Raw genomic sequence first — 16,271 nt, 5'->3', positions numbered from 1 at the left:
AGAGCATTAAATGTGGCACATCTTTATATGGAGCATCTATGGGGCCATAATGAACTGTGCAGAGCATTATATGGGGCACAGCTTTATATGGAGCATCTATGGGGCAACAATGAACGATATGGAGAATTACATGGGGCACAGCTTTATATGGAGCATCTTATGGGGCCATAATCAACGGTGCAGAGCAATATATATGGGCAGCTTTATAAGGAGCATCTATGGGGCCATAATCAACGGTGCAGAGCAATATATATGGGGCGCAGCTTTCTATGGAGCACCCATGGGGCAATAATGAACGGTGCAGAGCATTCTATATGGGGCACAGCTTTACATGGAGCATCTATGGGGCCATAATGAACTGTGCAGAGCATTCTATATGGGGCACAGCTTTCTATGGAGCAATAATGAACGGTGCAGAGCATTCTATATGGGGCACAGCTTTCTATGGAGCAATAATGAACGGTGCAGAGCATTCTATATGGGGCACAGCTTTCTATGGAGCATATATGGGGCCATAATGAACTGTGCAGAGCATTCTATAAGGGGCACAGCTTTCTATGGAGCAATAATGAACAGTGCAGAGCATTCTATATGGGGCACAGCTTTCTATGGAGCATCTATGGGGCCATAATGAACGGTGCAGAGCATTAAATGTGGCACAGCTCTATATGGAGCATCTTATGGGGCAATAATGAACGGTATGGAGCATCTATTTTTATTTTTGAAATTCACCGGTAGCTGCTGCATTTCCTACCCTAGGCTTATAGTCGAGTCAATAAGTTTTCCCAGTTTTTTGTGGCAAAATTAGGGGGGTCGGCTTATACTCAGGTCAGCTTATACTCGAGTATATACGGTATAAGGAAAACTAAAACTAACTATGCATATGATTATCCTGAGCGTACTGCTATATGAGATAATGTCAATCATTATGGTTTCTCCGCTGCATCTCCTTTGTTGACACGAGGCATCTATTTTTTAATTCTTATTGAGTATTGTTCTTGTTATGACTTACAAATAAATTATTGTCTATTTTAATTTTGAAATATACACGCCGGATTATATCTGGTTTGTTTGTCTTGCTTATTCAGTTACAAAGTATGACCTTCTGTGATAAGGTTTATATGCACTAATATGTATGCACATCATAGGGGACATCTCATGACATCTTCTCTCCATCTACCTGATAATCCTGAGGAACACTGGGATTTTCTTGTTTACAGTCCTGTGGAAGAAGAGGACGGGGACATCTCTCTGGTGTTGTCATCTTACTGGATAGAACTGGAGGAAACACAAGCAGTACAGGGAATGAATTAATTCTTTACATACAGATAATTGAGTTACGTGTATTTAGCCCTGTCAACTACCTGGTGATGCGAAGGGCTGGGGAATCTCCATCATGACGTCGTTGTACAGATCTTTGTGCCTTTCTAAATACTCCCACTCCTCCATGGAGAAATAGATGGTGACATCCTGACACCTTATAGGAACCTGACAAATATAATGATACCGTCATCATCCTGATCTCTTAATAGCATTACTGTATAATGTCCCAGGATTCCCAGCAGTGTCACCTCATCAGTTAGCAGCTCAATCATCTTGTAGGCAAGTTCTAGAATCTTCTTGTCATTGATGTCCTCATGTATCAGGGTGTGAGGTGGAGGCCCCGTGATTGGGCTCAGGGGTCTTCCCCATCCCTCAGACACAGGGGTCTGATAGCGCTCACTAGAGGTCTTCACTAATATGTAATCCTGTTTATGGACAGACACATGAATAAATCAAACACTAGACATTGCCAGAGTGCTCACCTCTCCAGTTCTGTCCATCTGTTATTTCCATAGATAAGAATGATGTAATGTGACGTCATCAGAATCGCTCACCTCTCCAGTAAGCTGGAAGAGGATCTCTAGGGTGAGGTGTACTATCCTCTCCACCATCTTGTCCCAGTCCCTATCCATCCTTGATGGGTTAATCAAAAAAATTCTCTATTGTAGAAGATCTCCACTGAGAGGATCCGATATTGTAAAGACCTAAATTGGGAGAAGACAAGCCGATGTAAAATAATACCATGAAAAATATACATATACTAGAGACATTAAGGAAGCTTTATACTATGCCTGAGTGTCTGCCTCCAGTAGGCGTATACACCCGAAAATAATGCACGACAGAGCAGATATTATTACTGTATTGTCGGGTGTCCTGGGAACAGGAGCTCCTCCCGTGTCCCTAATGCTAGGGGGAGCCATAGCAGTCCTGTTTCCCAGGTTACTTCTGAAGGTGAAGATGCTGGGGCCACGTACCTTGCCTTAGCTCCTGAATCCACCCTCAGTCTGTACCCTTCTACCATTCCCCCACCCAGGGGATAGGGGAGTAGTAGTTCACTGTAAAACACCAACCAGACTAACAAGGTAATACGAACAGGGGTAACGGAAAATACCAAACATACAAAAATACACTTACATATAACAGAGGTATTATTATTATTTATTATTATAGCCATTTATTCCATGGAGTTTAACATGTGAGGAGGGGTATACATAATAAAAACAAGTACAATAATTTTAAACAATACAAGTCACAACTGGTACAGGAGGAGAGAGGACCCTGCAAACGAGTATGCACCAGGGAGTGAAGGATAGGGTTAAAGCACAGTAGGAGAAGAAAGGGAATTATCACAATCACAAAACCAAGCAACTGTCACAGATAAATCCACCAACTGACTACTCAAATAACCACCAACACCTATCCTCCTAGCCATGCAGCATAAGCTATCTCTGACAACGTGTGTTAGTCAGGACCCTTAGCTCCAAAGATCTCAAAAGAGCAGATTAACCCCTGCACTGCTCAAAGAAATTTACACCATTAAATAAGAAAGTGAAGTGCTTCTATTCAGTGCAGGAGTAGGATAAATCAGACGCTGCGGTCTTCTGGCTCTGCTCTGTTGCATTAAACCTGTGAAGTACCCCCCTTCTACGAGGGATCTCTGTAACCTCAGAACCATTTTTATCAGAGTGTGCCACGTGAGGCTATGTGCACATGTCAGGATTTTATGCGGAAATTTCCAGAGCAAAACCGGAGATTTTCTGCATAAAATCCGCACACGTTTTTCTCGCGTTTTTGTCTCGTTTTTTGCGCGGATTTTTTGCGTTTTTTTCCAGAGCTTCCCAATTCAATAACATAGTGGGAAATCCACAAAAAATCCGCAAATTTAATGAACATGCTGCGTATTTTTCCGCATGCATTTTTTTGTGGAAAAATCCGCAACATGTGCACAAAAATTGCGGAATTCATTGGAAATGATGGGATGCAAAATGTATGCGTTTTTGCAGCGGAATACCGCTGAAAAAATGCGCAAAAACATGAAATATCCGCGAATAATCCGGAACGCGCGCACGTAGCCTGAAAAGACCATATCAGCCTGGCCACGTGGTTGTCAGATATTGGTACCCCATTCTCTCTTCAGGACCGTACCCCTTCTAGTGTACCAGATACTGAAGTGACCGACAAACTAAGTGAGAATCAACAATCTTTGCTATCTGAAATTCTAAGTTTCCACCCACAATGACTAGAGATGGCGGTAGAGGTGAAGGTACTGAAAACGCCACTTATTTTTTTGAGAAGAGATCGAATACACACATTATGGATAATAAAGGTGGGCAGCAAAGCAAGGTGAAATGCTACAGGATTGACAACGGCTACGATGTAATAAGGACCGATGAACCTGGGATCCAGTTTCCAAGAGGGAACCTTCAACTTAATGTTCCTTTAGGACAACCACACCATGTCACCAAAACACAGGTCCGGACCCACCAAATGTCTCCTATCAGCCACACTCTTATATTTGGACCCCATCTTCATCAAATTATCAATAACCCCTTGCCACACAGAAGTAATTGAGGATGGTATCAGGTATTCCAGAAAAACTATTCCTATTAAATGAGCTGAACTGAGGATGAAACCCGTATGCCCCGAAAAATGGGGACTTACCAGTAGACTCATGACAATGATTATTTACTGCAAATTCAGCAAGAGGCAAATTGGTAACCCAATCCTCCTGATTGTCACACAAAACACACCTAAGATAAGTCTCAACATTTTGGTTATCCCGTTCATTTTGCCCATTAGACTGCGGGTGAAATACTGAAGAGAACGACAGATGGATCCCAAAACAGGTGCAAAACGGTAGGGATCCCATGTAACTTTACAATTTCTCTGATGAAAATTTGCACCAGGGTCTTGGCATTAAGTAGACCAGGTAGCACAATGAAATTAGACATTTTAGTGAATCTGTCCACCAACCCTAAAATTACAATATTGCCCGTCGACACAGATCAGTGATAAAATCGACCGATAAAGGAGTCCAAGGTCTACTGGGAATCACCAATGTTTGGAGAAACCCCAATGGATAAGCATGAGAGGTTTTAGAACGTGCACAGACACTGCAGGCGGCTACATACTCCCGGAAATCTTGATGTACCCCTGACCACCAAAAATGCCAAGTAAGAAGATCAGCGGTAGCTTTATTACCAGGATGTTCAGCCAAGACCGAATCATGACGTTCACTAAGGACTCTCAGACGGAGATTCACAGGCACAAACAGTTTACCTAACAACAAGCCGCAGGGGCGCCCCCCTGAGCGTCAACAACCTCTATTTCAAGATCGGAGCATATATATGCCATAACCACCCCTTTTTGTAACATTGGAATTGGTTCACAATTATCTCCAACCCTTGAGAAACAATGTTCTTGTTCCCCAGCCTATATGTGACAAAGTTAAACTTGTTGTAGAACGATACCCTTTTTGCCTGTCCGGTGTTAGACGTTTTGCGTACTCTATATATACGATATTCTTACGATCTGTGATTACCATAACCGGGTGAACAGCTCCCTCCAGAAAATGATGCCACTTTTCAAAAGTCCACTTGATTGTCAAGAGTTCCCTGTTACTAATGTCATAACTTCTTTCTGCAGATGACAGTTTCTTCGAAAAATATGCACATGGACACCATTTACCAGGAGACACAGCCTGCGATAATACAGCCCCCACCTCAAATGTATCAACTTCGACGATAAAAGGCAGAGTGACGTTAGGCTGTATGAGGATTGTCGCAGATGCAAAACACTCATTCAAGGTATCGAATACCACCCTGGCCAGAATGAACCACTTGGAAAAGTCTGTCCCCTTCCTGGTCATATCCGTCAGAGGTTTGGCTACTACTGAAAAGTTTTTGATGTACTTAAGGTAGTAGTTGGTGAAACCCAAAAACCTTTGTGAAGCCTTCAAATCCTCAGGACGATCCCAATCCAGTACCGCTCATAGTTTTGCCCGATTCATGCGAAAACTAAAATAAAAAAGCCTATCTCACCCTTCATCTGTGGTGCTGGTTAGGCAGTGTGGAGGTTGTACCTGAAATGGCTATGTCCAGACCTGGTCAACATTTATCTGTGCTTGCCCTTTCTGGCGCCTTGGGGGTGATTCAGAAAAGCTTCAAGTACAGTTTGCATTTAATTTGGTCTTGCTTGTAATACATTTAGGAGGCCGTAGTGGCACAGCAAATATAAAACACGTAGAGTAGGACTGCCCAATTATGAGAATGCCGTGACGTGGCGGGGTGGCTCAAAGAATTGATCAATTGTTTGCTAAATGTCTCATTTTTTAAATACAATTAGAAATCAATATGTGCATGTGCACTTTATGTATTGCATTCTGACCATAAGCAGCGCTGGCTTCTCCCCTTTTTTATTTTGACAATAAAACATATCCTAAAAATCTCCTAGGGTCTCCTCAACCAAGAACATACATTTCTCTGGTTTGACAAATACTTTATTGTCTCTGAGTATTTGTAAGACCTGCCTGACATGTACCTGAATCAAGGTCAGGTTAATAAATTAATACACTCTGTGCATAATTATTAGGAAAGTTGTATTTTAGAGGATTATTTTTATTATTGATCAACAACTATGTTCTCAATGAACCCAAAAGACTCTCAAATAACAAAGCTTAATATTTTTGGAAGTTGGAGTGGGATTTTTTAGATTTGGCTATCTTAGGAGGATATCTGTTTGTGCAGGTAACTATTACTGTGCAAAATTATTAGGCATCTTAATAAAAAACAAACATATTCTCATCTTACTTGTTTATTTTCACCAGGTAAACCAATATAACTGCACAAAATTTAAAAATAAAAATTTCTGACATGCAAAAACAAAACCCCAAAAAAATTAGAGACCAATATAGCCAAATTTCTTTATGATGACACTCAACAGCCTTCCATCCATAGATTCTGTCAGTTGCTTGATCTGTTTATGAACAACATTGCGTGCAGCAGCCACCACAGCCTCCCAGACACTGTTCCGAGAGGTGTACTGTTTTCCCTCCCTGTAGATCCCACATTTTATGAGGGACCACAGGTTCTCTATAGGGTTCAGATCAGGTGAAAAAGGGGGCCATGTCATTATTTTTTCTTCTTTGAGACCTTTACTGGCCAGCCACGCTGTGGAGTAGTTGGAGGCATGTGATGGAGAATTGTCCTGCATGAAAATCATGTTTTTCTTGAACGATACCGACTTCTTCCTGTACCACTGCTTGAAGAAGTTGCCTTCCAGAAACTGGCAGTAGGTCTGGGAGTTGAGCTTCACTCCATCCTCAACCCAAAAAGGTCCACCAAGGTCATCTTTGATGATACCAGCCCATACCAGTACCCCACCTCCACCTTGCTGGCGTCTGAGTCAGAGTGGAGCTCTCTGTCCTTTACTGATCCAACCTCTGGCCCATCAAGAGTCACTGTCATTTCATCAGTCCATAAAACCTTTGAAAAGTCAGTCTTAAGATATTTCTTCGCCCAGTCTTGACGTTTTATCTTATGTTTCTTGTTCAAAGGTGGTCGTTTTTCAGCCTTCCTTACCTTGGCCATGTCCCTGAGTATCGCACACCTTGTGCTTTTTGTTACTCCAGTAACGTTGCAGCTCTGAAATATGGCAAAACTGGTGGTAAATGGCATCTTGGCAGCTTCACACTTGATTTTCCTCAATTCATGGGCAGTTATTTTGCGCCTTTTTTGCCCAACACGCGCTATTGGTAATTTGCCATGAAACGCTTGATTATTCAGTGATCACGCTTCAAAAGTTTGGCAATTTCAAGACTGCTGCATCCCTCTGCAAGACATCTCACAATTTTGGACTTTTCATAGCCCATCAAATCTCTCTTCTGACCCATTTTTCTAAAGGAAAGGAAGTTGCCTAATAATTAAGCACACTTTATATAGGGTTTTGATGTCATTAGACAACACCCCTCCTCATTAGGCCTCTTTCACACGTCAGTGTCTCCGGTACGTGTAGTGACAGTTTTCTCACGTACCGGAGACACTGACACACGTAGACCCATTCAAATGAATGGGTCTATGCACATGTCTCTGTGTTTTCACGGACCATGTGTCCCTGTTGAAAACACGGAGACATGTCAGTTTTTCGCCGGCAGCACGTACCGCAATACGTGCCGCACACGTGCACACGGAGAACAGTGTGCACTCTCCTCCGTGTGCACGTACCGCCCGCAGGAGAGACAGCGCTACAGTAAGCGCTGCCCCCCCTGCGTGTGGTGCTGAATCCAGAATTCATCCCTTCTTCCCAGCAGCATTTGCTGGAAAGAAGGGATGAAGCATCTTTTTTTTTTCTTTCCCCTTAAAAATAAAGTTTATGCGCCCCCTCCCGCCTTCCCATCCCCTGTGCGCCCCCCCCCAATGCGCATATTCCTCACTGTAATTAGCGGTCCCACGTGACCGCTCACACAGGAGAAGCTGCCAGCGCTGAGAGGAGAGAGGAGACATCGCGGGAGCTGGGTGAGTATTTCTATGCAAGGGGCCGGGCGGCGCAGGGGGGATGGGAGGCGGGAGACACACGCAAACCTTATTTTTAACAAAAAAAAAGAAAAAATGATCTTTCATCTCTTCTCTCCTGCGGGGGAGAAGAGATGAATGCGGCTTCAGCACCGCACAGGGGGGACAGCGCTTAGTGTAGCGCTGTCTCTCCTGCACGGTCCGTGTTGTCCACAGGCGGCACACGGATGCCGCCCGTGTGCCACACTGATGTGCTACGTGAGCACACGGACACAGATAATTCCGGTACCGATTTCTCCGGTACCGGAATTATCTGGACATCTGAAAGAGGCCTTACAGAGATGCCCATCACCTGATTTACTTAATTGGTAGTTGGCTCTCAAGCCTGAACAGCTTGGAGTAGGACAACATATATAAAAAGTATCATGTGATCAAAATACAATTTTCCTAATAGTTCTGCACACAGTGTATGTCATCAAGATAGATTACCAGGTGACTAAAAATATCATTTACAAAGTTCTGAAATACAGCGGGAGCATTTGTCAACCCAAATGGCATCACAAGGTTCTCATAGTGTCCCTAAGGCGTATTGAAAGCCATTTTATACTCATCACCCAATTTAATACCAGTGTGATTATACGCCCCCCTTGGATCCTGTTTTGAAAACCATTTTGCTCCTACAATCTGATTAAAGAGGTCCGGGATGAGGGGGAGCAGATATGTATTCCGGACCAGAATCAGACTGAGCTTGCGGAAATCTAGGCAGGGGTGTAATCTCCCATCTTCTTTACAAATCAAAACCCTGCAATGGAGGATAAGGATGGTCTGATATGACCCTTTACCAAACTTTCTGCTATATAGTCCTTCATTGCTTGCCTCACTGAACCAAAGATATTATATAGTCTGCTTTTAGGCAGCTTTGCCCCAGGAACAAGATTAACGGCGCAGTCATAAGGACAATGGGGAGGAAGTTATTGGCAGCTGGCACCTCTGCTCCGAGAGCACATCCCCAGAAAGGTATTTAGGCACAGACTATCCACCCATGCAAGCCGGATGCCCAGTGTCCTTGACAATACTCACTCCACTTTATTACTTCCTGAGCTTGACAAGCTACCACAGGATTGTGCAGTGTGAGCCAAGGAAGTCCAAGAACAACAAGAGAGGGGAGACCCTCTAGCACATAAAAGTCATTAATTTGTGAGTGGATGGCCCCTACCTGTAGATGTAACCCTCGGATGGCTTGAGTAAAATACCCCTGTCTCAAGGGCGCAAAGTCCATGGCGATTATGGGTATAGAAATCATAACCTCCTAAAAAATTCATCAGACCAAAAACTATTTATAAAATATTTTATTTATACAATATTATAATAATAAAAACATAGTAATATTACTATAACCATAAACATATAAAAAGGAAATCTTTATTGAGACCATACAATAAGAAAAAATATATAACAAATAACAAAATAAAAAATGTCAATAAAAAATATATAAAAACGATATATTTGAATGCTTATTAATCCATGCGTAGATGTCAAACTTAATGACAGAGAAATTATTTATTTAGGGATTAAGTATTTTTTACTTGATGTTATTCTTAAATTTATTTCATTATCTTAATTAATATTAAATTTAAACATAATCCCTGTATGTGCAGGACAGGGCAAACCCCAAATGATTGGTACAAAGTACATACATGCAAAACTATATATAAAAAATGAATAATATTGTAAAAATAAATAAATATATTTTTTACAAAATATGTATGCTATATGAGAGCATATGTGATCCAGAAAACATATCTAAAATGACCAAAAAAAAAATATGTAAAAAATAATAATATGTGAAGAAGTTATATATGTGAATAAATATATAAAAAAAATATATAAAAATTTTTTTGTGTATATATATATATATATATATATATATATATATATAAATAATTATATATTTAATAATAAATAATAATAAACAGTAATAAAGTGCCCATAATGTGACAATCCAAATAGATGACAACTGAAAAAATGTGTTTGCAAAATAAGTCACTGAGATATAATATTATGCCAGATCACATATATAGCAAAACATACCACACATATATGATACAATGCAAAAACATCAAATATAAATTGCACCAACCAATATGGGGAAGCCTGCCCTGCACACACCACTCCAACGCACGTTTCGCTCACCGCTTCGTCAGGGAGTGATGTGAGTGGGGCAGGAGGACTGATTATATAGCAAAATAACAGCTGCATCTCCTATGTAATCAAGAGACGCCATGGTTACATGGCGCCGCAATGCCGCACACCGCCGCCCACATCACGGCGATCGGAAACCGGAAGTGCGTCACCGAGGGCGTCATATGACGCCGTCGATAACACGCCCCAAGACTCCAACCACCGGACGGGAGCGGCGCATGCGCACAGCGGCGCACAGCGTCTCAGCAGCCATATTAAAGAGGGGCAGAAGACATAGTGCGATGGGCACCAAAATACAAAGTGTTACCACACAAGACACACGCAGCGTTACTGCAGCCACACAAACCTTTACTTATAATGATTGTCATAAAAATGAACGGCAAATATTAGGCATTACAGACATTGCTGAAATCAGAACTTTACACCGAAGGGAGCGGTGCATGCGCACAACAGCGCGCAGCGTCTCAGCAACCACATGAAAAAGGGGGCAGAAAACATAGTGCAATAGGCACCAAACCACAAAGTGTTACCCACACAAGACACACATGCAGCGTTACTGCAGCCACACAAATCTATTCTTATAAGGGTTATCACACTGCTAAAGAACAGAACTTTACCTATTGCCGCATAGATGTATTACCAGCTTACAAATATGGGAAATAGAATATTTAATAATTAGTATTGCCACCAAATAATAATAAAAACACATACACACACATGTATGCTGCCATATAAATTATACATCCATACTCACATGCATATACACTACCCCATACACAATATACCCTACAAACCAAGCATACACATCCACACTTACTAATATAATCATACACAGTCGTATCCCATTATATCAAATACATGCATAACACATATAAAAATCATATATACACCCATATATCCATCCATATCTGTATACTAATAACCTAATGTGCACATGTATCAAAATAATTAAATACATTCAATAATTATATATCTATTATTACAAACACAAAAACTCTAAACTGATAAACACTCAAACCATACAGACACCATCCATACCATACATGAACCATGCAATACATACAAAGATCATATAAAATATACAATGAATGTTGATAAACCTGTGAAATAAAAAATTCATAATACAAAATTGTGACCCATACCCACTATGTATCCATAAATCCATAAAAGTGCCCGATATCTATTTCCATCGCAAAATGGTAACCCAGATTGTACTATGATTAATAGGCCAAAATATATATGATGTCTACCAGTAAAGTATCATATTGCCCATTGTATTTAACTAAACTATCCTAAACAAGAGAACCTTTATATAAATCTATATTTATGGATACCATTACTGTACCCCTAAACCTACATACACCCACATCTTAGAACTACCATAATGTACTTTAATAAATTCTGCAAAAGAATGAATCCACGTATATATGACAAATATATGATAAACCTACAGAAAACTAGAAAAACCCCACTGCTCGTTAAGACCTTTGGGAACCATACATTTAAGGAGCGTGATCCACCTACATTCCCTTTGTGCTAGAATACGACTATAATCCCCTCTCCTATTACCCAAATGTACTCGATCAATACCTCTAACCTTCAAAAGGTGGGATTGTCGAGGATGAAACCGACAAAAATGTCTAGCTAGTGGTTTTAATTTGTTAAATTTTTCTTGATCTTCAATATCAATTTTATCAGCAGCTTTAATATCTTTAATATGTTCTAATGTTCTGACCCGTAGTTCTCGTGTAGTCATCCCCACATACATGAGATTACATGGGCATGTGGCTTGGTAAATAACCATAGATGTACGACAGTTTATAAAATGCAAGACCTTATATTCTGTTTGGTTGCCAGAATCGTAAAATACATTTGTTTTCACCATATACTGGCAAGCTTTGCATGTACCACAACTATAAGATCCCCATTTGGGGCCCTTGGAATCAAAAATAAAGCGTGACATAGGAGGAACATAATGACTGCGAACCAAAGATTCACGCAAAGTTTTACTACGTTTCGCGACAATCATTGGTTTATCTGGCAATATTCTGGATAAGCTTGGATCTTGTAAAAGAATTGGCCAAAATTTAGAAATAAGATCTGTCATTTCACGCCATCTTGAATGATAATTTGTGACAAACCGAATATGACCATCATATTCCATATTCTTATTTTTCTTCTTATTCACCAACAAGGATTGTCTATCCGTATTTTTAGATCTCACATAAGCCTTCTGGATAACATCCTTTTTATATCCCCGTTTAGTGAATCTCTCCATGAGGTCATTAGCCTGTTCCTCAAAAATATCATCTTGGTCACAAATACGTCTTGTTCTTAAGAATTGACCTGTCGGTATTGCACGAATGACATGGGCAGGATGCGCTGATCTGGCATGCAATAATGAATTGACACTTGTTTCTTTCCGATAGATGGAAGTATGAAGTTGTCCCTGATTATCCACCTTTATTTTCAAGTCCAAGAAATGTACTTCACTCTGTTCAATATTCCAGGTAAGTTTGATGTTCATGGTGTTCTGATTTAGATGTTCAAGAAAAAGTTCCAGGTCTGATCGTAATCCCTGCCAGATAAACAAAGCATCATCAATAAATCTCATCCATAGTAACACAGACATTTCCATCGTACAATCCAAGTTTTGAATGTATTCATGTTCCCAAAAACCCATAAATAGGTTTGCGTATGACGGCGCAAAAGCTGCGCCCATCGCCACGCCCCTCTTTTGTCTATAAAAATGATCCTTAAAAATAAAATAGTTGTGGTACAATGCATATTCTAAAATCCTCATCAAAAAACTAATCAAACCAGAATCCAATTGACGGCTAGATAAATAACGCCTTACTGCAAATATACCCTGTTCATGTGGTATGCATGTGTATAGTGATTCAACATCACAAGTAATGATGTACATATCACTACCCACATGCACCCCATCAAGGCGTTGTAATGCCTCAGTACTGTCCTTAATATATGAAGGCAATTCCATGACTATTGGTTTTAAATAATAATCCAAAAACTTTGAAATAGGTTCTATAAGACTGCCATTCCCAGAGATGATGGGACGTCCTGGAGGCTCAACCATACTCTTGTGAACTTTTGGCAGTAAATATAGAGTAGGGACTGTAGGTGAATCATATCGTAGTCCCTCCCAAATGTTTTTAGAAATAATCCCCTCCTCCAAGGCAGAATCAAGAATGTCAAATAATTTCTTCTGATACTCTATGGTTGGGTCCTGTGGTAATCTCTCATAACATGATGGATCCTTTAATTGTCGATATGCCTCTTTCTCATATTGTATATAGGGCCATACTACCACATTTCCACCTTTGTCAGATGGTTTAAAGACTAGATCTTTCATTTTAGTCAATTCACCCAAAGCTAGCCGTTGTCCATAATTCAAATTATCAAAAGATCTCGTAGATGGTAAATCACGTATACCTTCACATACCATTTTCACAAAAATTTCAACAGATGAATTCAATGTTATGGAAGGAAAATTTTTTGATTTCTTTTTGATGGATTCCGGAAATTTACCTGATACTTCTTGTTGTTCAGTTAATAGATCTTCTAATGCCTGTAGTGCTGCCATTTCTTCTTCTGTAGAAAAAAGATTACCACAAGACATCTTATCAGTATGATATTTCTTTAAGAGTATCTTCCTTGCAAAAAGGAATGTATCCTTAATTGCCGTAAATTGATCTAATTTTGCTGTTGGGCAAAAACCCAAACCCAAAGATAAAACAGAAATTTGATCAGGGGTTAATTGTGTTTTGGATAAATTAATTACCTTCAAAGTACCATCATTACCAGATCCCTGGTCTTGATAGTTGAAGCCTTTTCGTTTATTAGTTTTAAACCTTGTTTCATATCTGTTAAAGGCCTCCATAGAATCTCCTTCATGTGTATTCGTTGAACCCACAGAACTGGTACTTGTCATGGAGCTAACAGATGCCGATCTTTTCAAAGATGATTTACCACGCCACTTATAGATTTTATTTGTCTGATAATCTTGAAGATCACGCTGAAATTTAGACACCTTTGTTTTTTGAATCTCAGATTCCCATTTAACAAATGATGCATTTAAATCCTCATCGAATTTCAATAATTGTTCATTCGTGAGATTTTTCTGTAGTTTGTCTTGTAATATTTTTATACTTGTTTCTAAGCATTCCAAATTCTTTTTATCGACTTCAATTAAGATTTCCATAAAAGTACGAGAGCATAAACTACAGGCATCTTCCCATCTTTTTAATAAAGTTGTATCTTCCAATGGAAATGAGGGAAATACCTGTATTCGCAGGCCTCGTGGGATCAAATTTTTCTGTAAGTATTGTTCCAATGAATTCTTGTTCCACCAAGATTTAGTTCGTTTGAATAATGCATCTTTCAAAGACATTTTCTCCTCTTGGTTACTTCCATTAGTTATATTGGTCCCATTTGGTCCTGCATCTTTAAATATGGTGGATATTTGTGATAGCCAATTAGCGTCACGATTTTTATAATCCATAATACTGGTCTTTTCCAACTAGAAAGCAAAGCAAAAACTTATATAGAAAAGGATGCCAGATGTAAAATTCTTTATGGTCAATGAAAAGATATACAAATCATAACCTCCTAAAAAATTCATCAGACCAAAAACTATTTATAAAATATTTTATTTATACAATATTATAATAATAAAAACATAGTAATATTACTATAACCATAAACATATAAAATATATATATATATATATATATATATATATATATATATATTTATTCACATATATAACTTCTTCACATATTATTATTTTTTACATTTTTTTTTTTTTTGGTCATTTTAGATATGTTTTCTGGATCACATATGCTCTCATATAGCATACATATTTTGTAAAAAAATATATTTATTTATTTTTACAATATTATTCATTTTTTATATATATTTTTGCATGTATGTACTTTGTACCAATCATTTGGGGTTTGCCCTGTCCTGCACATACAGGGATTATGTTTAAATTTAATATTAATTAAGATAATGAAATAAATTTAAGAATAACATCAAGTAAAAAATACTTAATCCCTAAATAAATAATTTCTCTGTCATTAAGTTTGACATCTACGCATGGATTAATAAGCATTCAAATATATCGTTTTTATATATTTTTTATTGACATTTTTTATTTTGTTATTTGTTATATATTTTTTCTTATTGTATGGTCTCAATAAAGATTTCCTTTTTATATGTTTATGGTTATAGTAATATTACTATGTTTTTATTATTATAATATTGTATAAATAAAATATTTTATAAATAGTTTATGGTCTGATGAATTTTTTAGGAGGTTATGATTTGTATATCTTTTCATTGACCATAAAGAATTTTATATCTGGCATCCTTTTCTATATAAGTTTTTGATTATGGGTATAGGTCTGGACAGTATTCGCCAAACCTCTGGAATCTCCGGTCCTGGTTCCTGAGTCACATGAGGCCATGGAAGTGTCACGAGCGGGATCTAAGTCCCGGACCGTTCGTGCACTCAAGGTCTGTCATGTTTGCCAGCAGTCAGGACATCTTGCCACCAGATGTCCCCAGCGGTTGAGGAAACGTAAGCGTCTAGTGGTAGTAGGTGGAGGTACACTAGACACGGCGATGTTTGCCTCCAAATTGTCCTTTAAGGGGACAATTATTATAGGCTCATCCTCCCACTCGGTAGAGCTCTGCGTGAATTCTGGGGCGGAGGGCAATTTTATGTCTTCTGCCTTCGCCCAACATCACGCAATACCCCTGGTTATGCTAGCTCAACCAGTAACGGTACGAGTGGTGAATGGGTCGACACTGCCCTCACAGATAACACACCAGACCATCCCTTTTACTCTGTCCATGTCGCCATCCCATCAGGAGATTATATCTCTGCTTGTCTGCTTGTCATTCCTGAGGGAATAGATGAGGTCCTGTTGGGGATACCTTGGCTATGGTACCACTCTCCTCATATCGAGTGGTCCTCAGGCAGAATTCTTGGATGGGGTGAATCTTGTGGGAGTAGGTGTCAGAGGGAGTGCGTTCAGGTCGCCACTACAGAGGTACCCGCAGATCTATCCTCTCTCCCCAAGCAATATTGGTCTTATGCGGACGTGTTCTCCAAAAAGGCAGCGGAGACCCTTCCGCCCCATCGCGCCTATGACTGTCCTATTGACCTCTTGCCTGGTGCTGAGCCTCCCCGGGGTCGAGTCTATCCGTTAT

At 39.6% G+C, this 16,271-nt stretch overlaps 1 protein-coding gene across 1 annotated transcript in view; it reads right to left on the bottom strand.

Moving 5' to 3' along the window:
• The window catches only part of LOC138666579 (uncharacterized), a 115,488-nt gene that overhangs the window by 8,277 nt on the left and 90,940 nt on the right, over positions 1 to 16,271 (bottom strand). Inside the window, exons 11-17 of the mRNA XM_069754782.1 lie at positions 13,857 to 14,574; positions 13,498 to 13,646; positions 12,176 to 12,612; positions 8,514 to 8,634; positions 1,572 to 1,748; positions 1,365 to 1,488; positions 1,181 to 1,278 (exon numbers count right to left, since the gene is read on the bottom strand). Coding sequence (XP_069610883.1) covers positions 1,181 to 1,278; positions 1,365 to 1,488; positions 1,572 to 1,748; positions 8,514 to 8,634; positions 12,176 to 12,612; positions 13,498 to 13,646; positions 13,857 to 14,574 — 1,824 coding nt within the window. The remainder of the gene's footprint in view (positions 1 to 1,180; positions 1,279 to 1,364; positions 1,489 to 1,571; positions 1,749 to 8,513; positions 8,635 to 12,175; positions 12,613 to 13,497; positions 13,647 to 13,856; positions 14,575 to 16,271) is intronic.

This window comes from Ranitomeya imitator, chromosome 2, assembly GCF_032444005.1.
Source record: "Ranitomeya imitator isolate aRanImi1 chromosome 2, aRanImi1.pri, whole genome shotgun sequence".
Lineage (NCBI taxonomy): Eukaryota > Metazoa > Chordata > Amphibia > Anura > Dendrobatidae > Ranitomeya > Ranitomeya imitator.
Note: the sequence above shows the minus strand (reverse complement) of the source record. Positions and strands in the feature narration are given on the sequence as shown.